General features: G+C 42.6%; 1 protein-coding gene across 4 annotated transcripts in view; it reads right to left on the bottom strand.

Moving 5' to 3' along the window:
• The window catches only part of KHDRBS1 (KH RNA binding domain containing, signal transduction associated 1), a 42041-nt gene extending 17451 nt beyond the window's left edge, over positions 1-24590 (bottom strand). For 2 of the 4 annotated variants that reach the window (XR_014804948.1, XR_014804947.1), the window contains exons 1-8: positions 24073-24590; positions 9466-9590; positions 8214-8330; positions 5246-6665; positions 3902-5042; positions 2287-2488; positions 1713-1780; positions 503-561 (exon numbers count right to left, since the gene is read on the bottom strand). Coding sequence is in view for 1 of the 4 variants with exons in the window: in NM_001243596.1 (NP_001230525.1) it covers positions 503-561; positions 1713-1780; positions 2287-2488; positions 3902-4035; positions 6519-6665; positions 8214-8330; positions 9466-9590; positions 24073-24454 (1234 nt within the window). In the remaining 3 variants the exon portion in view is untranslated. 4 annotated transcript variants of the gene reach the window in all.
• Between the last annotated feature and the right edge of the window lie 1798 nt (positions 24591-26388).

Here is a 26388-nt window from a genome sequence, read left to right as displayed (position 1 = left end):
CTCCCATAATGAAATTCTTTATGGTAAGATCCAAAATTGTTTTCAAAAATGAGGTAGGGAAGAAGAGCTGGGTATGATTAAATTATTAGCCACCAATGGAGCCTAGGTATCAGCAGCAAAGGCCCAGCAGCATAACCCAGGCCTAGCCATCTCTCAGTCTAAAATAGTAAAAAAAACCCCAAAAAACAAAAAATCAGCATCAGTTTAAAAGCCTGTTGCTCGAACCACACCAAGCTGAATCTAAGCCCTAGCTTAGGACACCTGCTTAGCCTTCCAAGAGTAAGAGTGCACACCCCATCTGTTTTCAATAGTGCCTCTTTCTACCATACCACACAATTTTAAGAGCAGGACTCTGATTGTCACTTTTACGAACATGTTGGCCTTGTAGTAGAGGTTTTCTCCTTAGGTGTGTCACTGTCTGATCCCCCAAAATCCAGTCACCAGCATTCTCCCGGGCACTTACTTGCACATTTTGTCCCACCACAGAAATATTAAGACATACCATATGCTTCATAAGAATCTTGAACCTCCCCATGTCCATAGTCATAATATTCTGAGTCCCTGAAAGCCAAAGACAGAGTGTTAGAGCTATATAGCAGCTATGTTTGTTTCACTTTTCTCCCAACTACTTCCATATTTTAGTTATTTTACTGTGTATGATACCAAAAAAAAGCACTCATTTACCCCATCTCCAAACCACAAAATATTTCCAAAACATGTATATGCTAGGTACTCAAAACAAAACAACTGTGACAACTATAGCAAAGAAAAATGAATAGTGAACATTTAAAGTGAAAAAGCTCAATCCAAAACTGACTATCTTAACCACAGTGTACATACACATGTATTCACAGGGCTCACTAGAAGAGAATAAACTGAGATGAAGAGAACCGTTTTGTCCCCACAGTAGAATTATGAGAGGCCTTTTCAAGCAATCGCAGTTAAGATACACATACACACAAACACAACTGTTTTTTAACTAAAGAGTAGAGGAGTTCCCACGTGGCACAGAGGGTTAACACTGCAGTGGCTGGGGTTGCTGCTGTGGTGCAGGTTTGATCCCTGGCCCGGAAACTTCTGCACGCCACAAGTGTGCCTCTCCCCGCAAAAAAAAAAAAAAAAAAAAAAAAAAAAAGATGAGAAAAGAACGTAAGTTACTGTAGTAAGATTCTAGTTTCCTTTTAGACTTTTATGCAACTTTAATGTGGCTGTGATTTTCTTGGTTTGTTTTTTTTCTTTTTTGGCCACCCTGAGGCATACAGAATTTTGGGGCCAGGGAATCAGATCCAAGTCATAGTCGTGACCTAAGTCACAGCTGTGGTAACGCTGGATCCTTAACCCACTGTGCCAGGTGGGATCGAACCTGCATCCCATCGCTCCCAAGACACCACCAATCCCGTCATGCCATAGCGGGAACTCCGAAGCTGTAACATTTTAAAATAACAAATCAAAATAATTTTAAGGCATTTTCCCTTAGTTTCTATGTAATCACAGGGAATTTTTCATATGCCAACCCCATATTCTACACTATAATTTAAGATTCAATTATTCAAATTTGCAGATTCAAATGTGTGCCCCAAAGATATCAAAGGTGGAAGAGATACCCTCAAAAGGTGAGCTCCTGAGATTTGTGCTGCCTAAATCTCTCAGTTCCTCCAACTCCCCCATCCATCCCAAGGACATGAAGTTAACACTCCTATTGCCTGACTCACCCTTGGCTCTGGCTGTAATAGCCTTCGTAGCCTTCATAACTCTGTTCTGCGTATGTATCATCATATCCCTAGAACAAATAAAATAAAATAGAAAGTCAGAATCACAGAAAGTAGGTAAGGTAACTATACCCCATGGGAGTATGGTAGGCTTCTAGATTAACAGACATGGAATTTCCCTCCAAAATGTTAACACACGTTACAGAATAGTCAAGAAAGGGCTCTTTTTTTGAAACAAAACCAACCAAATAAAAAAAAAAAAACAAAAAAAAAAACCCAAAACCAACCCTTCTAGTGTGGGCAGGAAATAAAGGTAGAAGGCTCAACTTCAGCATAATCAATAACTGTAGTGGAAGACCCTTCAGTAAAACACCATATTATCAAGCACAGCTTATTTCCTGTATAATCTATACACATACAGTAAACCATGCTTAAAATGGAAAAATTTTCTCATAGTTTAACATTCACTACAAGAAAAGAGGGCAGATTTCAAATTTTACAGGCAGTTCCTATCATTTGCTTCCTTTGGCAACCTGTTAGGTACTGGGGAAATCGCACAAATGTCCAAACTTCTTACATATTCTTCATAAGTTTCTGGTGCAGGGGGTGGAGGCAAAGGTATTCTCTGGATGCCTGCTGTCCGTGCTCTTGGTGCTGGAGCACCCCTCACAGTAGGTGGGGGTGGCACTCCTCGAGTCACAGTGGCACCTCTGGTGATGGCTCCTCTTACTGGTGTACCACGCACTAAAGCCCCCCGAGGTGGTCCAACACCCCGGCCCCTGCAAAGAAGACAGTTTATTTTTTTGCTTTTTAGGGCTGCACTTGTGGCATATGGAAGTTCCCAGGCTAGGGACTGAATTGGAGCTGCAGATGCTGGCCTATGCCACAGCCACAGCAATGTCAGATCCGAGCCAGGTCTGCGACCTACACAGGCAATGCCAGATCCTTAACCCACTGAGTGAGGCCTGGGATCGAACCCACATCCTCATGGATCCTAGTCAGGTTCTATAACTGCTGAGCCATGAAGGGAACTCCAAGAAAGTTTATTTTAAATAGAAATTTTTATAGATAGGCTACTTTCATGTTCAGATTTGTTTACAAATTCTAAAGCTAGGTAGGAGATTTTACGATGCTTTAGACTATTATTAAAACACAGAGGAGTGTGTGGATGGGAAAAAGATCCATACTGGAAGACTCCCCAGTCCCATGGTGGACCTGTTAATGTCTCCTCAGTGGACTGCCTGGGAGAGTCTGAACAGTTCATAAAGGTCAGTCACAATAGGTTATGTTCTAAAGTCAGAGACCATTTAAAGATGCTAAAACTGAAGTTCCCACTGTAGCTCAGTGGGTTAAGGACCTAATGTCTGTGAGGATACAGGTTTGATCCCTGGCCTCACTCAGTGGGTTAAGGATATGGTGTTGCCATAAGCTGCACTGTAGGTTACAGATGTGGCTTGGATCCAGTGTGGCCATAGCTGTGGCACAGGCTGGCAGCTGCAGCTCTGATTCAATCCCTAGGCCTGGGAACTTCCATATGCTACTGTTGCAGCCATTTAAAAAAAATAAAAAATAAAAAAAGAAAGACAGGAAGCAAGGAAAAAAAGGGGGAGAAAAAAGAAAAGGAACAAAAAAAAAAAAGAAAAAAAAAGAAAAAAATGTTGAAACTGTTCAAAAGTAACAAACTTAAAATTTTAGCAGGACTGCTGTACCAGACTATGACCAAAGTGCCCAAGATCTAAAACTCCATTCTTGATGCAATATACCAATCCTGAAACCCCTTCTAAGTTGGAGATAAGAGCACCAGTAAGAAAGAGATGGTAGCAAGCTCCCACTGTGGCACAGTGGAAATGAATCAGACTAGTATCCATGAGGATCCAGGTTTGATCCTTGGCCTCGCTCAGTGGGTTAAGGATCTGTTGTTGCTGTGAGTTGTGGTGTAAGCTGCAGACAAGGCCTGGATCCAGCATTGCTGTGGCTGTGGTGCAGGCCAGCAGCTGTAGCTCTGATTCAACCCCTAGCCTGGGAACTTCCATGTGCCACACCTTTGGCCCTAAAAAAGCAAAAACAAAAAAAAAAAGGGAAAAATAATGAAAGCATTAAAAAAAAAAAAAAAAAAAACCCAAAAACCAAACCCAAAACAGTCAAATTTACATTCTATTTCTAGAATGTAAATTTGTCTCCCTCATTTATACCTGGGAACAGGTGGAGGAGGAGGTGCAGCTCCTCGGCCTCTCACTGGCACCCCACGTCCGCGAGAGGGCTCTGGTACTCCATTCAAGTAGGAAAGCTCTAGAAACTGCTCCTGGCAGATATCATCCATCATATCCTGTGGATAAAAGATAATGAGAAGGGGTGTGCTGCAACATCTCTACCTCCTGCTGAGAAGTCATCTTGCCCATATGAGCCTTGGATACTAAGAACAACTCTGAAAGGCCCAGATGACATCTCAGGTCATTCTCTGAAGTCAAGCAGCACGCTACCTATCACCTTTTTGAGGAAAGTCTTGATGGCAGACCCCTCATTATTCCGATGAAGCTCTTCATGATGTGGTCCCTGCCTAGCTCTCCAGTTCACTTCCATCCTCTCTCCATGTATAACCTCCTTTTAAGCCAGGCTGAACAACGCGGAGTTCAGAACATGGCATACTCTTACACATCCATTCCTGCAAATGGTTTCCTCTTCCTAGAATAATAAAAGCCACTACCATTAATTAAGCTCTATGACTGGGCACCATATAAGAAATCTTACATAATGTTTTCAGTAATCTTTAAAATAACCATGAAGTAGGCAGATCTTCCCATTTTACATTTGGGAAAACAGATTTAGGGAACAAAAAACTATCAGTCTAAGGACATAGAGCTAGTAAGTGGCAGCTTCTACACGTGAATTCAGGAATACCGATCTCCAAAATCTAGGCTTTGAATCATTAGACTACATTATTGCCTTTTTTGTCTACCTGAGGGACTCTCCTACAAGATTTAATCTAAAATATTATATTAGATTCATCTCTTTCAAAAAACTTTCTCTTGATGTCAACCCCTCACTCCCTCCTCTTTTCCCAGAGCACCATGTAATTTTCTCTACCTAAGAACTTACCACATCATTTTAGAATTGTCTTTCTCATTAGGTTGTGAGCTCTTCAAGAACCATTTTTGTAACTTCCCACGCATAGTATTAGGCACCTACCAGATACTTAACAAATGTTTGGGATGAACAAGGAACCTGAGGCTCAGAAAAGTGAAATAATAACTTGTCCAAGATGATGCAGATAAAGCTCCCAGTCCAGTGCTCTTCCTACTGTACCAGGAAGCCTCTCTGGTACAGTTAATGGTTCTAAGGGGAAAACGAAGGGCTCTGGTCATGGACGCAAAAACAGGCTCACTCTTTTTCTTCACAAGAGGGAAGAATTGAGTCAAATGCCATTTGCAAATCTTTTCACATATTTCCTGATGAGAGTCATTCATATATCCCACAGCTTCAAGAATAGAAGATTCTAGTCATCACAGAGAGATGCCCTCCCTCAACTCTTCTCCTACCTTACACATTAGTGCGGCTTGAGACTCATACTGGAGAACCAAGTGACCAATGACGGGCCATTTGCTCAGATTCTTCAAACTGCCACATCAACACTGAGGAGACCAAGATCTCTCTGGCAGGCTTCTTTTTTGAAGATCCACTTACATGGAAGCCTTGTTAAACCTATCCCTTTAGAGAAATATGCTGAGACTAACAATTAAGAGGAAATGAGCATTCCCCTGCCGTCCTTCAGAAAATGGACGGCTCAGGATGTTTCAATACACACCTCAAAAAATAAAAAGAATCCCCTGAAGAGAAAATTTACTAGCTGAGTTTTTCTATAGGATGTTTTAAATTGGCTGTTTCATGCTGAACATTTTAAGGACAACAAAGTACTTAGAAGCAAAGCAACTGCTGAGTTATTTGAGACAGTGCTGCAATCCTTGGAGCTCAGCATGATAAATACACATTGTCTATAAATTTTTGCTCTACCAATTCTCATATCTTCTGACACAGTTCGACTCCCTCATTTTGCATATACAAGAAAACCGATCACCTCGTCATAGTGATGAACCAATGATGCTTACTCAATTCCAGCTGAATAGTATTCCAAATGCTTCCTAAGGTTCCAGATTCATCCTTGGTTATTAAATACTTAACAGTAAGTAGTATGTTAATTCTGGGCCTTAGTTATATCCTGAAAGTAGCTGTATGCCAAGCTTGTTTAATATCATCAAGAGTTAAGTCTGCAACAATCATGCCTCTTTCAAATCAAAACTACTTGAGTAAACTCCTCCAAGGAGAGAAAGCCCTGAATGCACCCAGGTCAGAATTTAATCCATTAACACTAGAAGCTTGTTGTTGTCATCCAGATTCTCTAGAGTCTAGAATATAAACCCCTTTAAGAGCAGGGGGCTATGACCATTTTAGTCATTTTCCTATCATAAACTCCTGGCTCCACACTAGCACCAAAATATTTAACTCAGCAAAGACCTTGTTAAAGCTTTAACTATGTTGGAATGCCATACATACTGTGGACCCAAGATACTGACAAAGCATACTGGTATAAAATTAAAACCACATTAGACAAGGAGCAGCAGAGTGGCTTGGTGTGCAGTGTTTTGAGAACTAGGTGAAAGTAATGGATCACCTCAGAAAAAATGAATATAAACGCACAATTTGGTATGGAATATTAGGTTATGCAGAGACCCTGGTTAAGAACCCCTGCCTCAGCAACAGCATAAGATCCCAGTTTTCCCTTGCTCAAAAGATACAGGATATGGATTTCCTTACTGGTACTAGAAATTTCTTGACTTCCTCCATAGCATGGGCCATAAGAGCATAAGCCTCACATGGGGGTCCAAAGACTTCAATGAAGACATGCAGATCCATATTCAAGTGGGCATATTTGGGGTCTCCACCTTTGCGCAGCTCTTCCTCCTACAGAAAAAAAAAAGCACACAAACACCACATCACTTGGGCTAGGGAGAAAAATGACACCTTTACCTCTAGGTGAAAGAGATGGTAAGAAATGACCCCAACACCTGAAAAAAACAGAAAGAAAATGGTAAAACAAATTCTGGAGAAAAGTAATTTACACAGCCTGTGAGACCCGCAATTGGTCTGCTGCTAAAAGTTAACTATTGTTTTGAATCCCTGGTACATTCACTGGTGCTCTTATTAGAAGGTATAGAAAGTTAAAGAGACAGACTTAATTCCAGACTCCATTCAGATAATAGCTGTTTGCCAAGCATTCATCCATTCATTCATTTATTGCCAAGCACTTGCTTTTAAATCCTAGGTAGAGCTCTTCTTATCTGCTTATAGGTCTGGGAAGTTCTAGGGAAGGAAAGAAGTCAGGATAGAGAGGAGAAAATCTCAATAGCTAGAATAACATACTTCAGTCCTAAGCATATTCATCTACTGAGAAATATGAGTGGACAAAAGAAGAGAGACTGAGAAAACCATATTCATCAATTAGACTGCATAAAAAAGGAAACCTTGGAGTTCCTGTCGTGGCGCAGTGGAAACAAATCTGACTGGGAACCATGAGGTTGTGGGTTCGATCCCTGGCCTTGCTTAGTGGGTTAAGGACCTGGTGTTGCCTGAGCTGTGGTGTAGGGTGCAGACGCGGCTCGGATCTGGTGTTGCTGTGGCTCTGGCGTAGGCCGGCAGCAACAGCTCTGATTGGACCCCTAGCCTGGGAACCTCCATATATCTCAGGTGAGGCCCTAAAAGGACAAAAAAGACAAAAAAACCAAAACAAAACAAAAAGAAAGGAAGCCTGAAAGACTAAGTGTTAGGCTGTAGTAAGTATGTCTCTTCTGAAAAGCTGACTCTGCAAGGCTAAGACTTTGTTTTGGTCAAAAGTTTCTCAGCACTTAACAAAGGGTACAAAGAATACGGCTATGGCATGGAAAAAAATAAGCATTAGGTTCTGCTGTCAGTGACGATTACTCATGGTTCCTTTTAGTGGGAACTCATACCTTCTTTTAGTGGGCTCATAGTCCAGCTGGCTATAAAACATACCAGCCAACTAATCCTCAGGTTCAACCTGCACTCACACTATTGCTCTCACTTTTTTTGGCCACGTCTGCAGTGTGTGGAAGTTCCTGGGCCAGGGATCAAACCTGCGCCACCGCAGCAACCTGAACCACTAGAGTGACAACACCAGATCCTTAACCCACTGTGCCACAAGGGAACTCCCTGCTCTCACTTTTACTGGAAATGTTTTTGGGAATGTGCTATTCAGATTTTAGTATCTTTAGTTTGAGTGAGTTTTACTTCATCCAGCTCCCCTTTCAAGTTTTCACAGATAAGCTTACTAATGCTTATGTTTCTACTGCTGTCTTCATTACTACATAGTCAAAGACAGAAAGAAAACCTTCAATACGTACACAAGTGCTAACTTCCATAAGGCACCCATACTGGACTCTGGGCTACTAGAAGGCATTAGGGTGTCTTCTCACCTCACTAGTGAGAGCTTACCTTGGCTTTGTCTCTCATTGAGCCCTTTCCCAACACAGAAATCTTTGCGCCAGTCTCTTCTTGCAGTCTTTTGATTGTATTCCCTTGTGGTCCAAGGATTTTGCCCACAAAATTGAACTGACAGAAAATAAAGACAAATGTCTAAATACGCATGTTCCTATAGAACATTTCCACACATATTACCTCATTTATTTTCAATAATTCCGTAAAAGAAGTAGAGTATCACCTTTCCGATTTTACTGAAGGATATACTGAGGTTGTACTGATAAAGTGGTTAGCCTTAGGTTATACAACTGGAAAGTGACAATTCTTAAGACTTGAATTTGGGGTTTCCTGATGTAGTTTGTGCTTTTTTCATAATATCACAATGCAACTCTTCATACCTTAACATACATAAACATTTTAAGGCAGTTACTTCAGAACAGAATAGACATATGGCACCCTTTGGAAGTACTAGTTATATTTAGTTTAACTAGTTGCTCTCCAAGGTAACAAAAAAAAAAGGATGAGGGGAAAGCATTTATTTAAAAGTAAAGCTTTGGGAGTTCCCGTCGTGGCGCAGTGGTTAATGAATCCGACTAGGAACCATGAGGTTGCAGGTTCGATCCCTGGTCTTGCTCAGTGGGTTAAGGATCCGGCATTGTTGTGAGCTATGGTGTAGGTTGCAGACGCGGCTCGGATCCCGCATTGCAGTGGCTCTGGCATAGGCCGGTGGCTACGGCTCCGATTAGACCTCTAGCCTGGGAATCTCCATATGCTGTGGAAGCGGCCCTAGAAAAGGCAAAAAGACAAAAAATAAATAAATAAAATAAATAGAAATAAAGTTAAAAAAAGTCAATAAAAAATAAAATAAAAGCTTTGAGTAAGAAATAAAATTGTATCACAAAGATTTGTGTTATATTTCCTTTATTTAGACTTCAGGTCAATCTTTTGACAGAGAGTAACTCTTTAGGGTTCACTATTTTTTTTCTTTAAACTTGGAGCCTGAACAATCATTTGAGAAAGAAACTCTTTTTTTAAATAATAAAAAAGATTATATTTTCTTCCTGGCTATAGTTATGCTATTACTTACAGACTTCTAGGTTTCAACTGCCAGATACAGGTATTACAAGTTATGGGACAAAAGCTTCACCAGTTTAAGTTTCTGATGCATCACAATCTCTGTAAGTCTTTGCTATAGCCTACAGCCCAAGACACACTGCATACTCTCAGACTACAAAGACAATTCAAAGTGAGGCACTCTTTCCCTTACCTTGGGATACTGCTTGACAGGTATCAGTACACGCTCCTTCAGCTTCATGTTCTTGTGAGAAAATAAATCCAAGTAATTCTCCTCATCATCCTTTTTTGAATCTCCTTTCTGAATCTTCTCAATTTCTGAATATGACAAACAGGATTTAATTTAGTTTTGTTCTTGTAAATAACAGCAGATTTTGAGTTTGCTTATTAAAACAGTAACACAGGGGAGATCCCTTCATGGCTCAGCAGTTAACGAACCCGACTAGGATCCATGAGGATGCAGATTCAATCCCTGGCCTCACTCAGTGGATTAAGGATCAGGCATTGCTGTGAGCTGTGGTGTAGGCCAGAAGCTATAGCTCCAATTAGACCCCTAGCCTGAGAACTTTCATGTGCTGCTGGTGTAGCCCTAAAAAGACAAAAAAAAAAAAAAAAAAAAAAAAAAAAAAAAAAAAAAAAGAAAAGAAAAAAAGAAAGAAAAGAAAAACAAAACCAAAACCCTGAAAAACCAAAAACAAACAAAATTCTAAACAGTTTAAAAATTGCTGAGTTTTCATTTCTTTATTTCGTAAAATGGAGGTAATATCTACCTCATGAGGTTGCTATAAAGACAGAATAAAATAGGAGTTCCTGTTGAGGCTCAGTGGTAACAAACTATACTAGTATCCATGAGGATGCAGGTTTGATTCCTGGCCTTGCTCAGTGGGTTAAGGATCCATTCAGTGTTGCCATGAGCTTGGTGTAGGTTGCAGACATGGCTCAATTCTGGCATTGCTGTGGCTGTGGTGTAGGATGGCAGCTGCAGCTGTGATTCAGCCCCTAGCCTGGGAACTTGCATATGGCACAGGGGTATGGCCCTAAAACAAAAAAATACAAAAAACAAAGACGTGCTAAGAGCCCCCTCCCTCTCATGGAGGTTCCCACCAAGGGATCAAATCCCAGCTGGAGCTGCAACCTACACCACAGCTGCAGCAATGATGGATCCTTAACCCACTATGCCACAGTGGGAACTCCTAAAGTCCATTTCTTAGAAAGTGTTTAGTATATAGTCAACATTTCTAGCCCAAATTCACTCAATGCCCCAAATGGAAAAAAAGTACCAAGGCAATTTCAATTCAGGTTAAGACAGTTTCATCAGCTAGAACGTTAGCATCCAAAAGGATATCCTATCATCAGCCAAGTTGGTCCATTCATTCATTCAGTGATTGCAAGTGTTTGAGAGCTTCCTATGGAGAGGCAGATGAAGGGATGGATACAGGTATGATCACTAACCACTATGGAAGACTAGAAAGGTTATATGGTCCACTGAGAACAGTGAAAGAGAGAGAAAGGAAGAAAGAGGGAGGGAGGAAGGGAAAGAAGAAATTTATACTCCCTAAAACCCGTGGAACATTCTAAATTACACAGAATGCTCTTTTTTTTTTTTTGCTTTTTAGGGCCACACCCATGGCATATGGAAGTTTCCAGGCTAGGCGCTGAATCAGAGCTACAGCTGCTGGCCTACACCACAGCTCACAGCTGGATCCTTAACCCACTAAAGGAGGCCAGAGATCCGATTCGTTTCCACTATGCCAGGGCGGGAACTCCGAATGCTCATCTTATGTAAAATTTTCATGGTATTTCTATCTTCTATCATTTTAAGGCAATGGTTCTCAAACTTCAGTATGCATCAGAATCATCTGGAGGCATTGCTTAAACTAGATTGCTGGGTCCCAATCCCAGCCTGGGATTTGTGTTAGGAACTTGCATTTGTAACAAGTTACCATGTGTGGCTGATACTGCTCCTCTAGGGAATCACACTCTGAAAGCCACCTGTTCAATGTAAAGATACACTACTTCAAACACATTCTGCAAATCTATACCTTTAACTTTTTTTCTAAACTGTTTAGACTAAGTCCAGCTGTGATGTACAGACAGAGGAAAATTACTGAAACTGACAGACTTCAGAGTTCAGAATTTCAAACTAAAGGCTTCTATTTATTAAAAAGCTTAATTTCAGATATTACCATATACTCCTATAATAACTGTAAATGACAGGGCTCTTTGCACTCCTATTTACAATTGCCTGGAATAGAAAACAAATTTGACCTTATAATCAGACTAAATAAATGCTTCATTCAACACCCTATTTGTTTGCTGTTTCACTGGTGGTATATCCTGACCTCCACCCCTTTCCACTTATTGCTAATATTAACTTTTCTGTAGTTACTAGTTTTAAGCCTACCATCTCTGAACACACCTCTTCTTGAGTTTCCAGGCTGGAAACTTGGATATTCAATCCTCAAAAGTCCTATAGGAACAAAGATGCCACATTTCTACTTTTTTTAATAGCGGCCCCTACAGCAAACTTAAGTTCCTGGGCTAGGGGCTGAACTTGAGCTGAAGCTGAGGCCTATGCTACAGCCATGGCAACAACAGATCTAAGTCAGCTGCAATTTATGCTGCAGCTTCTGGAAACACTGATCCTTAACCCACTAAGCAAGGTCAGGGATCTAGACCGCATCCTCAGAGACGCTATGCCAGGCTCTTAATCTGATGAGCCACAATGGAAATTCCCACATTTCTCTCTTTTCTTTTCTTTTTTTTTAATTTGGAGGGAAGGTGGAGTTTAGATGAAAGTTATTTTATATTGGAGTATAGCTGATTTACAATGTTGTATTAGTTTCAGGTGTAGAGCAAAGTAATTGTTATAAATAAGATGCCACATTTCTTCTTTAAAAATTTTCCTGTTTTTATTTTTTAAGATGCCAAATATTTAATCTGAAAATATCACTGAAGAGCTTCTGGCCCGGGTTGCTGCTGTGGCTTGGGTTTGATCCCTGGCCCAGAAACTTTCACATGCTGCAGGCCAAAAAAAAAAAAGGGGAGGGAGGAATAAATTACATACTTCATCTTATCTATATCTCTCTGTGTGTCCTATTTGCTACCACTGAGTTAGGCCCTTCAGCTGTATTTTATACCCCTTTCCAGAAACTTCTACTTGGTCAGTGTAAGAAGATAAGACTCAAAAGTCTATTCATCTGCTGTACTTCCATAGGAAGCAGGGCTGCAAAACTGAACTCAGTAGAAAGTTTTGTTTAATATCAATGTAATATGCCCTGTGAATTTTTTGTCTTTTTTTTTTTTTTTGCCATTTCTTGGGCCGCTCCTGTGGCATATGGAGGTTCCCAGGCTAGGGGTCCAATCGAAGCTGTAGCTGCCAGCCTACGCCAGAGCCACAGCAACGTGGGATCCGAGCCGCGTCTGCAACCTACACCACAGCTCACGGCAACGCCGAATTGTTAACCCACTGAGCAAGGGCAGGGATAGAACCCAAAACCTCATGATTCTTAGTCAGATTCGTTAACCACTGCGCCATGACGGGAACTCCTGCCCTGTGAATTTAAGACCTATCTATGACATGAATTCTTCCGCTATATTTTGAACTAGTCAGATCTTTATTAGGATCCCTCTGTCCAGTTTATCTTACAATTAAAAATATTAAAGCATTTTAAGAGTATTCAGAGAAAAATTATGATTTATATAAAATAAGATTGGAGTTTCCGTTGTGGCCCAGTGGTAACGAACCCAGCTAGTATCCATGAGGATTTGTGTTTGATCCCTGGCCTTGCTCAGTGAGTTAACAATCCATGATGCGGCTGAAGATGCGGCACAGATCCTGAGTTGCTGTGGCTGTGCCATAAGCCAGCAACTGCAGCTCTGATTTGACCCCTAGCCTGAGAATTTCCATATGCTGCAGGTGTGACCCTAAAAAGAAAGAATAAACAAACAAATAAATAAATAAACGAGGATTGAAAAGACAAAAGAATCAGGGGAGTTTAGCCTAGAAAGCAAAAGAGCAGGAAGCAACTTGAAACTTTAAGAAGGGTCACCTTCCCTGTTTGGAATGGGAAGGACCAAACGTTTATTCAATGCCTACACAAATGTTATCTCGACTATCCTAAAAAATAATTCAGTGAAGTAGCTGGTCCTATCTCCATTTTACAACAGAGGAGCCTGAAACTCAGAGAAGTTAAATATCTAAATCATAGGTGTTAAAATAGCACTAGAATAAGGATTAAGACCAGGCTTTCTCTAACTGCATACCTCATGCTTTCATTATTGCCTCTCAACAAGGTATAGGTGGACGGAGTTGGGGGAGGGTCACTTTAAGCAAGAAAGAGCCGATTTTGTAGTTTGGGGAAGTATAGTTTATACCCTCAGACACTGTCATGCAGCTAAAGGCAACAAAAGGGCTCTGTGGGTGTCTCAGATGCTCAGCTGCCTCATCTTTCTTTTCTTTTTCTTCTTTTTAGGGCCGAAGCCACGGCATATGGAGATTCCCAGGCTAGGGTCTAATAGGAGCTGCAACCACCAGCCTACGCCACAGCCATAGCAACGCCAGATCTGAATCTCGTTTTTGACCTACACCACAGTTCACAGCAATGCCGGAACCTTAACCCAATGAGCAAGGCCAGAGATCGAACCCACAGCCTCCTGGTTCCTAGTCCGATTCAGTAACCACTGTGCCACGACGGGAACTCCGGGAACTCCTTTCTTTTCTTTTTCAATTTCTCTCCTTGGCCTCATGTCTAATGGAGAGCTAGGAGCAGGTTATGTTGGAAGAAAAAAAAATCAAGGAGAAGCTTTTTAAAAAAGGCTTACCCTCAGCAAAAATACTTTGTAGATGATCTTTTTTTTTTTTTTTTTTTTGTCTTTTTGCCTTTTCTAGGGCCGCTCCCACGGCATATGGAGGTTCCCAGGCTAGGGGTCCAATCGGAGCTGTAGCCACTGGCCTACATCAGAGCCACAGCAATGCCAGATCCGAGCCGGGATCGAACCCGAAACCTCATGGTTCCTAGTCAGATTCGTTAACCACTGCGCCACGATGGGAACTCCGTAGACAATCTTTTTTGAAACTAACTCCTTTCACTGATCTTTGCCCAAACCTCTAGAGACCTTGGATGTCCCAAGAGTCAAAAAAAAAAAAAAAAGCTAACGTGTAAACAACACAGGTGACCCATTTGTTTCAAAGCTAGATGCTGGCAATGATATCTTATCCAATGTCTTCTATGTGTCAGGAATTTTTTATTTATTGTTTCCCTTTGTCTTTATAACCAGAATTATCCTCACTTAACAGGTGAAGAAACCTTGTCCAAGATCACAAAATTGGTGACAGAGCAGACATTTAAACCCAGGTTGTTCCTTAAGTGAGAGCAAATTCAACTGATCTTGTGGTATTTCTTCTACTCCATCTTTTGCTATAACTTATCTTTACTTTTTTGGTAGGTCTTATCACAACCAAACTAAGCTCCAAAGGATAAGAACTGTCTCTTATATGTATGTCTGAGAAGAAAGAACCTGAGTTTTGAAGTTAGATGGAACTGGGTTTTATTTCCAGCTCTGCTTCATGCTTGGTGTGTAACCTTGGGCAAATTTAGTCTCCCTTCTTACATTCAAAAAGGAGGGTTTTGTTGTTGTTCTTTTTAGTTTTAGGGCCATGGGTACTGCACATGGAAGTTCCCAGACTAGGGGTCCAATTGGAGCTATAGCTGCCGAGCCTCGTCTGCAACCTACACTGCAGCAACGCTGGATCCTTAACCCACTAAGCAGAGCCAGGGACCAAACTCTCATGCTCATGGATACTATTCTGGTTTGTTTCCCCTGAGCCACGACAGGAACTCCAAGGAGGATTTCTTTTAAGGGAAAAAAAGAGATTTAATGAACACAAAAATGTTAGTATTAGAGGAATATGGAAAAACTATATACAAATTTTAAGTGGACTATCTTTTTTTGGTCTTTTTGTTTTGTTTTTGTTTCTTTTAGGGCTGCACCCATGATATATGGAGGTTCCCAGGCTAGGAGTCCAATCAGAGCTGTAGCCGCCAACCTACACCACAGCCCACATGGGACCCAAGCCACAACTGTGACCTACACCACAGCTCACAGCAACACCAGATCCTTAACCCACTGAGTGAGGCCAGGGATCAAACCTGCACCCTCATGGATGCTAGTCGGGTTTGCTAACTGCTGAGACTATCATGTACATCCCATTAAGCCGAACCTTTTTTTTTTTTTTTTTTTTTTTTTTTTTGGCTTTTTAGGGTCACACCTGAGGCATATGGAAGTTCCCAGGCTAGGGGTCGAATTCGAGCTGCTGGTCTAGGCCACAGCAACTTAGAATCAGATCTGTGTCTGCAACCTACACCACAGCTCATGTCAACGGGGGATCCTTAAGCCACTTAGCAAGGCCAGGGATCGAACCCACAACCTCATGGTTCCTAGTCTGGTTCGTTAAACTGAGCCATGAAGGGAACTCCCTAACCTGAACATTTGATAAAAGCTGCATAAGGAGCAAAACAATGGTCAAGATTTTCTGACTAAGGGATCCTGAGATAGTGTTTCTTAGAAGCAAGATTTATAGGTTATCTGCCATGAAAGGTCAAAGGTCATGTCCTCCTCCAGATTATCAATGTATTAGGTTCATACATCTAAGGATAACACTCCTTTCCTTGCTGTGAACAATTTCTGGAACCCTCCCTTCCATCACTAAACTAAGTGTGTGCTATCTGTAGCACAATGCCTAATACACAATAGCAACTTATAAACATTTATCAAATGAAAGAAATGTTAACAACCTCAACTTGACTTAATGATTCATATAACCTTATCATTCCCAAATTTATAATCCTCTGCCCGGTGTCTTTTCTGTTGGTAAATCCTTTTGGAATCACAAGTCCAGGAAGTTTACTAACTTTGTATAAAACCACTCCGTTCTTTTCGTTTTACAGATTACTTCCTGCTTAAAACAAGAGCACAGAGCAACAGTTTTTTCTTTTTTTTTTTGAGCAATAGGTTCTTAACCTTTTTCTTTTTTTCTTTGCTGCACCCGAGGGAATGCGGAAGTCCCTGGGCCAGAGATCAAACCTGCACACCACAGCAGTGATGCAAGCCAGAACAATTACAACCTGGATTCTTAATCCACCAGAGAACTCCAATAGGTTCTTTGGGGCCTTTTTAGGGCTGCACCCAAAGTATATGGAGGTTCCCAGGCTAGGAGTCAAATTGGAGCTGTGGCTGCTGCTCTATACCACAGCTCATGGCAACACCAGATCCTTAACCCACTGAGCAAGGCCAAGGATCAAACCTTCGTCCTCATGGATACTAGTCAGATTCGTTTTTACTGAACCACGATGGGAACTCCCCAAGAGGTTCTTAATCTTGTTTGGGGTCATGAGCCCCTACAGACTAGCGGCCCAGAAAAAGATATAAACAATATTTTACGTATTAAGGGTGAGTACTGGCTCAAAAAAATGCCCCAGAGCATGAGTTAAGAGCCCTCTAAGGGGCTCAATTCTCATCCCAGGATAACGGCAAACTCTATTACAGTATATTGATCATGGTCTCCCAAATCTCTTAGGTAGAATTTAGAGGTTTTTTTTTTTCCTCTTAAAAAAAACAAACAAACAAAAAAAAACCTTTATCTTGAGATGTGTAGTTGTAAGAAATGAGATCTCATATACCCATCACTGACGTTTCTCCCTAACACTCTGCATATCTATAATACAAAATCATAACCAGAAAGCTCACATTAATAAATTTGTTGAGTTATTCAGATATCACTGATTTTACATGTATTAATTTGTGTGTGTGCTTAGTTCTATGCAATTTAATCAGATTCACACGACCACCATCACAGTCTAGGTACAGATCAGTTCCCCCAGAAAGATCCCCATGCTACCCTTTAAATTAGCCACAGTGACATCACTTCATCTTTCCCTTACATTGGCAACCACTAATGTTCTCCATCTCTATTGTCTTTTCAAGAGTATTAAATTAATGCCGTTATACAGTACGGAACTTTTTCAGATTGGCTTTTTCACTCAGCATAATTCTCTTGAGATCCATCTGAGTTGTTGCATTTATCAATAGTTCATTTCTTTTTTTTTTTCTTTTTGCTTTTTAGGGCTGAACCCGAGGCATATGGAGGTTCCCAGGCTAGGGGCTGAATCAGAGCTACAGCTGCCGGCCTGCACCACAGCCATAGCAATGCAGGGTCCAAGCCACATCTGTGACCTACAACATAGCTCATGGCGATGCTGGATCCTTAACCCACTGAGCGAGGCCAAGAATCGAACCCACAACCTCATGGTTCATAGTCTGATTCGTTTCTGCTGTACCACGACAGGAACTCAACAGTTCCGGGGAGTTTGGGGAGTTCCTTGGTGGCTCAGAGGGTTAAGAATCGGGCATGTCATTGCTGTGGTTCAAGCTTTGGTCCCTGGCCCTGGAACTTTTTCACAATGTGGAAAAATATAAATAAATAAAAATAAAAATATCCATGGTATGGATGTACCACAGCACAGTTGAACCCTTCACCAAATGGAGACATACAGTTTATTTCTTTTTTGCCTATTATGAATAAAGGTGTTATGAACATTCATGTGTAGGTTTCACGTAAACCTAAGTTTTAACTTTTCTGGGTTAAATGACCAAGAACACAACTGCTGAGCTGTACAGTAAACATGTATTTAGTTTTGTAAAAATTGCTTTATCAGACACCCATGCATACTATTATTTTACTTAATCTTGGTAGTATTATGTTCATAAAAACAGTATTGTACCATACACATGTAGCCTCATGGGGCCTATTTTCACTTAACCTTAGATTTCCAAGATTTCTCCATGTCGTGGAATGTAGCCTGTAGTTTTCAATTTCACTGCTGTGTAACTATTTCATTTTGAAAATCTCACTGTATCCAATCAATGGTGAAAGTTCCATCATCTCGTGAATAAGGTGCACCATTTTATGAGTGAGTCACTTCACGTGCAAAAGGTTTTTTGGGTATATTCCTAGAAATAGTGTTGCTAAATTTGAAGGAATCTGAATGTTCAGCTTTCAAATGAAATGCCAAACTGTTATCCAAAGTGGTTGTACCAATTCACACTTCTACCAGCACTGTTTTGAGTTCTTTCTAATTTACATTCCCTCCAGTACTGTCTTGTTTGACTTCATTTTTGTCAATGGAGCAGGTTTTCATTATTTTCTTGTCTCAATTTTTTTTTTCTCATTTATCTTCACTTACTCTTTTAGTTACTTATTTAAAAATTCTTTTTCTTCTTTTTAGGATTGCACCTGTGGCATATGGAGGTTCCCAGGCTAGGGATCCAATAAGAGCTGTGGCTGCCGGCCTTTGTCACAAGCCACAGCAACGCAGGATCCTTAACCCACTTAGCAAGGCCAGGGATTGAACCTGTATCCTCATGGATACTAGTCAGATTCCTAACCCACTGAGCCACAATGGGAACTCTTAAAATATTACTAATGTTACTTTTATGATTACTCACATACATTTTGAACTGATTTTTCTTTCTTTTTTTAAAGACCATATTTGCGGCATATAGGGGTTCCTGGCCCAGGGATCAAATCCAAGCCACAGTGGTGGCAATGCCAGATCCTTAACCCACTGCACCATGGCCAGAACTCCTTGAACTGATTTTTATTGCCTATCCCAAAGCTCTTTATCTTTTTTCCCTTTTCATGGCTGCACCTGTGGCATATGGAAGTTCCCATGCTGAGGGTTAAAGAGGAGTTGTAACTGAGGCCTAGAGGGATTAAAACCTGCATCCTCACAGAGACAACACTGGGTCCTTAACCCACTGAGCCACTAGAGAACTCTAGAAAGCTTCTGATTTATATGTCTTTACTTTGTAATCGGCCACATCACTCACTACTTTCCTAGGTAAAGAGCAATGAAGTTGTTGCAAATAATGATAAATTCTGCCTTTTCCTTTCCTAATAGTCATACCTAAACAGTCATTCCTCAGTATCCAAGGAAGATTGGTTCCAGGACCATCCCCTCATATCAAAATCCAAGGATACTCAAGTCCCATATGTAAAATGACATAGTACTTGCCTATAACCTATGTACATCCTCTTCTATGCTTTAAATAATCTCTAAATTATCTACAACATCTGACACAATATAAATGCTATGTAAGTAGTTGTAAACACATTGTAAATAATATGAAATAGTTGCTAGTGCAAGGCCAATTTAAGTTTTGCTTTTTGGAAATTTCTGGAATCTTAGCTTCCCCTTTCCTGATGAACCACTGGTTGAATCCACAGATACAGAGAACCTGTAGTATGGAGGGTGGACCGTATTTGGTCTATAGTTTCTTTGCAATTCCACTTTCTGGTTTTAATAGGTTTTGGTAGCCCTGTAGAATGAAATGGGAATATCTTCATGTATTTCTATAATATACTATAAATAACTACTTTGAAGTTTCAGTAGATTTTTGTCTGTAAATATTCTTCACTGAGTACTTTGGAAGATGAATTTCTGAGTATCCTTTCAGATTATTTGGGGATTATTAATCTATTCAAAATGTTTACTTATTCCTGAGTCATTTATACTAACATTTTCCCAGCTATACAAAGTAGGGGGAAAAAAAACCACTGATATACATACAAGCATTGTGTTTATTATGTAAACATTTAACGCAAATAATAAAATTTTTTGTGTGTCTTTTTAGGGCCACACCCTCAGCATATTGAAGTTCCCAGGCTAGGGGTCTAATTGGAGCTGTAGCTACCAGCCTAGACCATACATCACAGCCACTGCAATGTGGGATCTGAGCTACGTCTGTGACCTACATCACAGCTCATGGCAATGCCTGATACTTAACCCACTGATCAAAGCCAGGGATCGAACCCAAGTCCTCAAAGATATTAGTCAGGTTTGTTACCGATGAGCCACGATGGAACTCCATAAATTATTTTTGTTTCAGAAAATAACGGAGTTCCCATCGTGGCTCAGTGGTTGATGAACCTGACTAGGAATCATGAGGTTGCAGGTTCAATCCCTGGCCTTGCTCAGTGGGTTAAGGATCCAGCGTTGCCATGAGCTGTGGTGTAGGTCAAAGACATGGCTTGGATCCCAAGTTGCTGTGGCTCTGGAGTAGGCTAGCAGCTACAGCTCCGACTGGACCCCTAGCCTGGGATCTATGTGCTGCAGGAGCAGCCTGGAAAAGGCAAAAAGACAGAAAAAAAAAAAAAAAAAAAAAAAGAAAATAAGAATGGCTACCCTGAGCTTTTGTATAACTGTCTGCAAACACATTTAATTGTCATCAGTTGATTATCAACTTGACTAATATAGAAGTCTATATTCAAAACAGAAATCCCTCAAAATTGTGTTCATATTTTTCCATTATGAAATGAATATGAATATTTATTCATCAAATATTTAGTTAAGAGGCCACTCTCTGCAGCACACTTCAATGAACAGCCATGAACAAAGCAGACAAAAGATCCCTGCCCTAGCGGAGCTGACACTCTAGCCATAAAGTCGGGGCAGCCAATAAACACATAACTACAACAGATGGTACATTAGATGCTGATTAAGTGCAAAACAAAGTAAAGCTGGGAAAGGCACAGGGAGGGATGTGTGGCTGGTAAAGGGAGAGTGGGCTGGGTCTTGTAGCACCTCTTGAGAAATGGCAGAGGTGCCTGGAAGAGTCAGAATCCCAAATGCTAGGCTCTGCTCTCTGGGTATTCTCCTTCTTTTGCGTCTTGGCTTGGTCATCTCCACTGACCTGTTGGCTAGCAATATGATGTCCTCAAACAAATTTTCTTCTAATACTTTGTACAATATTTTAGCACAAATTTTTTTTTTTTTTTGGCTTTTTTGCCATTTCTTGGGCCACTCCCATGGCATATGGAGGTTCCTAGGCTAGGCGTCCAATCGGAGCTGAAGCCGCCAGCCTACGCCAGAGCCACAGCAATGTGGGATCCGAGCCATGTCTGCGACCTACACCACAGCTCATGGCAATGCCGGATCGTTAACCCACTGAGCAAGGCCAGGGATCAAACCCGAAACCTCATGGTTCCTAGTCAGATTCATCAACCACTGTGCCACCACGGGAACTCCATTAGCACAAAATATTTTTTAAATTATAATTTGTTGCAGGTACTACAGTAGGGGGTGAAAGGTGGAGAGCAAAGAGGGTAAGGTGTGAGGATCCAAACTCAAGACCAACTTTAATCCTAGTTATGTGCTTACCAACTTTGTTACCTTAGGCAAATTACTTAATCTGTGTGCCATAGTTTCCTCATACATAAAAGTAAAGATAATAACAGTAACTTCCTCAGAGTAGTATCATGAAGACTAAATATTTGATGTAAAGTTTTCAGACCAGTGTCTTGCATCCAGTCAGTGATATTTTTCTTACACATATCCTTCGACAGAGCTTAAATACTACTATTCTGTATCTGCAGTCTCACTTCCTCACAATTGGTTGACTTTACTACACTTCCTTTTCCAGATCACTCATAAACATTAAAAGCTGAGTCCAACATATATTAAGACTTATCCGTGATAAGAAGTATCCATACATCCCAAGTCAGTTCTCTCAATGAGCCAGCATTACCGCAATTCCATTTCTCCGATTAAAATCCAATTTGGTCAAAGGAAAAAAACATCAGAAAAGCCCAAGTTACGAGTTCCCATGGTGGCTCAGTGGTAATGAACCCAACTAGTATCCATGAGAATGCACAGTAGATTCCAGGCCCCACTCAGTGAGTTAAGGATCCAGCATTGCTGCGAGCTGTGGGGAAGGTTGCAAACTTGACCTGAATCTGGCATTGCTGTGGCTTAGACTGGCAGCTGCAGCACCGACTGGACCCCTATCCTGGGAACGTCCATATCCCACAGGTAGGACCCTTAAAAAAAAACAAAAAGCAAAACTAAGTTAAAAAAGAAAGGAAGAAAGAGCACTCCCTGAGAAGTTAAGCAGTGAGAGAAGGATGAAAATTGTAACTTTAAGGCTCAATAATTTTTGATGGCTATCCTAGAAACCATCTTTTACTTAAAATGAGCACTATACTGGACAACTGATGTGCTCAGAAGAGCAAAAAAAATTTTTTTTGCATTTTCATATCTTACTCTACAGATTTACAACTAGAAGAAAACTTGTGACCAGTTATCACTTAATGATTACAGGTCAAAGGGAATGGTGCTAGTGCTTTTAACCAACACTTAATCCCCACAACTCACTATCCTACTTTACTGATAAGGTACCGAGGATCAGAAAGCTCCCAAGAGAAATTAGTCAAGAGTTAGAATTTCAAACCCAAGTCAGCACCTTAAAGCTTTAAAGTTTGTTATTTTATTCTCACACATTTAATCTGGATTGACCAAAAATTAAAGAAATAAAAATAAGACCCATTCAAACCTTCACCATTTAGTCTTTCCCGAATCTGCATGTACTTGCTTTCATATTCAAATACCTAATGTTTGCTATACGCAAGACAATATGAAAACTATACAGATTAAAAAGTATTCCCTGCCCTCAAAGAGTTTGCCAGGAGAAGATGATAAACAATAACGTTTAAACAATCTGACTGTATTACAGAACAGCAAAGCAGAGTTGAAAATGCAAGCAGTTTATCTAAATGTCCTTATTCTTGACCGCCTCGAGCTTTGCTTACTGTGTTTAAAGACTTCTTACCAATGGTGAGAAATAGAGAACAAAGGGAGATATGATATTTTCATAACGGATCTGTCCATTATATGAACCTTGCCAAAGAGTCCAACTGATTCAGTGTTGAAGGCTGTGAATTTTTATTTGCTTAATAAAATTTAGATATAAAATATATTTATTAAAAACGTTTTAACTAGAGAGGGCAAAACAGACGGCTTTAGGGAGAAATGAGAGCGACTAAGTGACGGCCACTGCTGAGCAGGAAAGGAACTAGCCTACAGACAGAGAACAAAGACTACTATTCCTAATCTATTTCACTACTGAAGCAAAAAGGAGCGGGGGAGAGGGCGGAGGGAGACCAAACCTTTCAGGTACAAGCATCATGCAACTTCTCTCAATTTTTTCCTCATCTTATTGGGAATGCCATGCAAACCATCCTTTACCTCCCTCTATCATCCCCTTTCACTGTCACTGGCGTTATTATTTTTTTCCCCCTCTTGAGTGACAAACACACGTTGTAAAAGAATGGGGTCCAATCTTCCGACTGCAGCAGTGACCACCTTATCGGCCCAAGTTGGAAATTTGATTCCTAAAATCTTAAGCTTCGATTCCCACAGGTTGCTCCTGCCTCCGAGCAACTCAAGCTCCAGTTACCACTAAGTCCGATCCGGCCCCAGCGGCCGCGGCCGCGGCGCGCTGAATAGGGCACCCTAGCCTCACCCCATCTCACCTCGGCCCTCCCTCCCACGGTTCCTCCCGGCTCAGGCTGTCTTCACCTCCTACACCCTCAGTCAGGCGCCGACCGCCACCAGCGATCAAATAAGCTTTCCCTTTGGGGGAAGGGAGAGAAGGTGGTTCATTTCTGGAAGAATCCGAACACTCGGAGCGCGGGGCAGCTGCAAGAGGTGGGAGGGGGAAGGGTCGGCAAGGGGGCGGGAGCGCGGCACAAAATCCATCAAGATCTTAGCGCTAAGAGATCGCCAAGTCCCCTTCGGGCCTCCACTGCAGCCTAGAAATTCTCCCTCGCACTCTGGGTCGGGATGGGAAAGTGGAATCCAGACTCCCGAAGATGATAACGAGAGAAGGGGAGTCCATGACTTCCCCGGTCCCCAGGGGGCGGGAAACGAGAGAAACAAAGGGACCACGGAGGCCCGCTTACCTGCTGTCAGCAACTGCATGGCGTGAGTGAAGGACGGGTCGAGCGAGTCCTTCTCGGCCATGAGTTCGGGTAGGTACTTGTTCTCCGGCTCCATCTTGACGGAGGCAGTGGCTGAGGGGGGCAGCAGCGGGGTCGGCGCTGGACCGCCCACTGTCGCGTCGGGACCGGTGGCCGAGGGCGGCAGCAGCGGTGGCGGCTGCGTGGCGGGCGAGGCCCGGGCACCCCCCCGGGATCCCCCTCCGCCTCCCCGGGATCGGTGAGGCAGCGGAGGCTGCCGAGACGGCGCCTGACGCACTGAGGGGTGGGCACCTGAGGGGTCCATGGAGCCGCTGCGGCCCGAGGACCGGCTCATGCGCGCGGCGGGATCGTCTCGGCGCTGCATTGGAGAGGATGTCCGATCAAATGATCGAGGAAGCGACGCGGCAGAGGCCCCAGCGGCGGTTGGCGGGGGTAGGAGAGCGGGAGCTACGGCGACCGAAGCCGACCCAAGCGACCCAGCGAAAGAGAGCACCGGAAATGAGGCGGCGCGCAGGCGCACCAGGAACCGGCACCGCCCTTGGGTCTCTCCGCGGAGAACAAAGTCCCCGGTCGGGCCACGGCGCCTGCGCACCGCCGCGGAGTCCGAAGAAGTCGCCTTCCAACTCCCGTGTTCCCTGTGAGCCCGCCAGGCCGGAGCCGCGTGCGCGTGCGCGGGTGGCCGCGGGCTTCGTTCGTTTTCTTTTTCCACGTGACTCGGCGCTAGCGGGACACGTGTCTCCTCCCCCTTCTGGCCGGGTGCGCGGAGGGGGCGGGGGCTGTGGAATGTCTTTGTCTGCGCGCGGGCCCGCGGCCTGTGGGGCGGGAGACCTGTTACTCCAGGGCCACGCCCCCTCCAACGGCCGAACTGCTAGGGGTGCCTCTGTTCAGTGGAGTGGAGTGGGGTGGGGAAGGGGGGAGGTCACTGAATAAAAGAGACCCGCGTGGGGGCCGTGGGAGGGGAAGGAGAGAGCACTGGCGTCGTCTGCCCAGAAAGAAAGGAGGGAGAGAGACTGCCTGAACGGGGAGAGGGAAAGGAGCCAGGGAGATGAGGAAGGGACGACCAGGGAGAGTCTGACGCAGGATTGAGGGGTGGAAATAGGAAAGGGAAGTTTGGAAGGGGGCAGTGAGGAAGGACCGGTCAGTGGGACGACTGGAGGCTATTGGAAGACTTGAACTAAGAGGGAGGGCTCGGATTGGACCTGATATCTAGCCAGGAAACGGGGCCCCAGACCAGAGCAGGGAAGCCAAGTAGTACCCCATGGTTTTCAACGTAGTGGGGTTTTTTTTGTTTGTTTTGTTTTTGTTTTTGATTTTTAGGGCACACCTGCGGCATATGGAGGTTCCCAGGCTATGGGTCGAATCGGAGCTGTAGCTGCTGGCCTTTGCCACAGGCATAGCACACAGAATCCGAGCCGAGTCTGTGACCTACACCACAGCTCAAGGCAACACCAGATTGTTAACCCACTGAGCAAGACCAGGGATCCAACCTGTGTCCTAGTGGATGCTAGTCAATTCGTTAACCACTGAGCCAGGGGGAGAACTCCTAAAGTAGGTTCTTGAACGTTAGCTGTTGGTCAGAGAAGTCATCTTAAAAGAGGAAGCATTTTAGCTCTTTACATATAGTACTGCTTTCCATAGATGTGTTTTGTCCGCAAAAAAAGTGGGATAGAGGCCAGCACCTTAATCTGTGATGGTTGCATCTTTAGGGTGATTCCTTCTACTGATGTGAGCGCTAATCCCCCTGCCCTTCCCGATGAATCATTCCACGCTTGCTCAAAAAGACCACTGCTCTCAAGGCCAAGATATTGCAGCAGTCTCCTCATCCTGGGGTGCTATATGCAGATGAAGGCTAGGTCTCTATTCGCCCATAAACTCTAAAACACCTGGTACCATCTCTAACTCTTTTCTTCCCTCCGCAGATTTTTTGCTTCCCCCATTCAAAGCACTCCCATCCCTTTTCCTCCTGGATCAGTTCCCTAATAAACCCACGCTTTTCAAAAGCATTTCTGGAAATCGTCCTCTGGGTGCCTGGAAACTGCTAATTTTTAGACCTGAAACTTAGAAACCTTCAGCTAGGGAACATTAAGCCCTGACTACCTTCTTGGGGATGGGGAGAGAAATCACCGGCAGAAATGAGAACAAAACACAGTCCTATCCATAAATTATCCCATATGTGTATTTATCTCCAGTGTCTAGGGTAGTACTTTACTTTGAGGACACATAAGTAGTTTACAGTCATGTACAAGAAAACAATGTTTTTGAATAATTGTAGTGAAGAGAGTAATGTGACAAATGCCC

The sequence above is a fragment of the Sus scrofa genome, chromosome 6 (assembly GCF_054392235.1).
Source record: "Sus scrofa isolate SSC_HxYL_T2T_F1_AM1 chromosome 6, Sscrofa_HxYL_maternal_Yorkshire_Landrace_v2.0, whole genome shotgun sequence".
Lineage (NCBI taxonomy): Eukaryota > Metazoa > Chordata > Mammalia > Artiodactyla > Suidae > Sus > Sus scrofa.
This window is presented reverse-complemented; position numbering and strand designations above follow the sequence as displayed.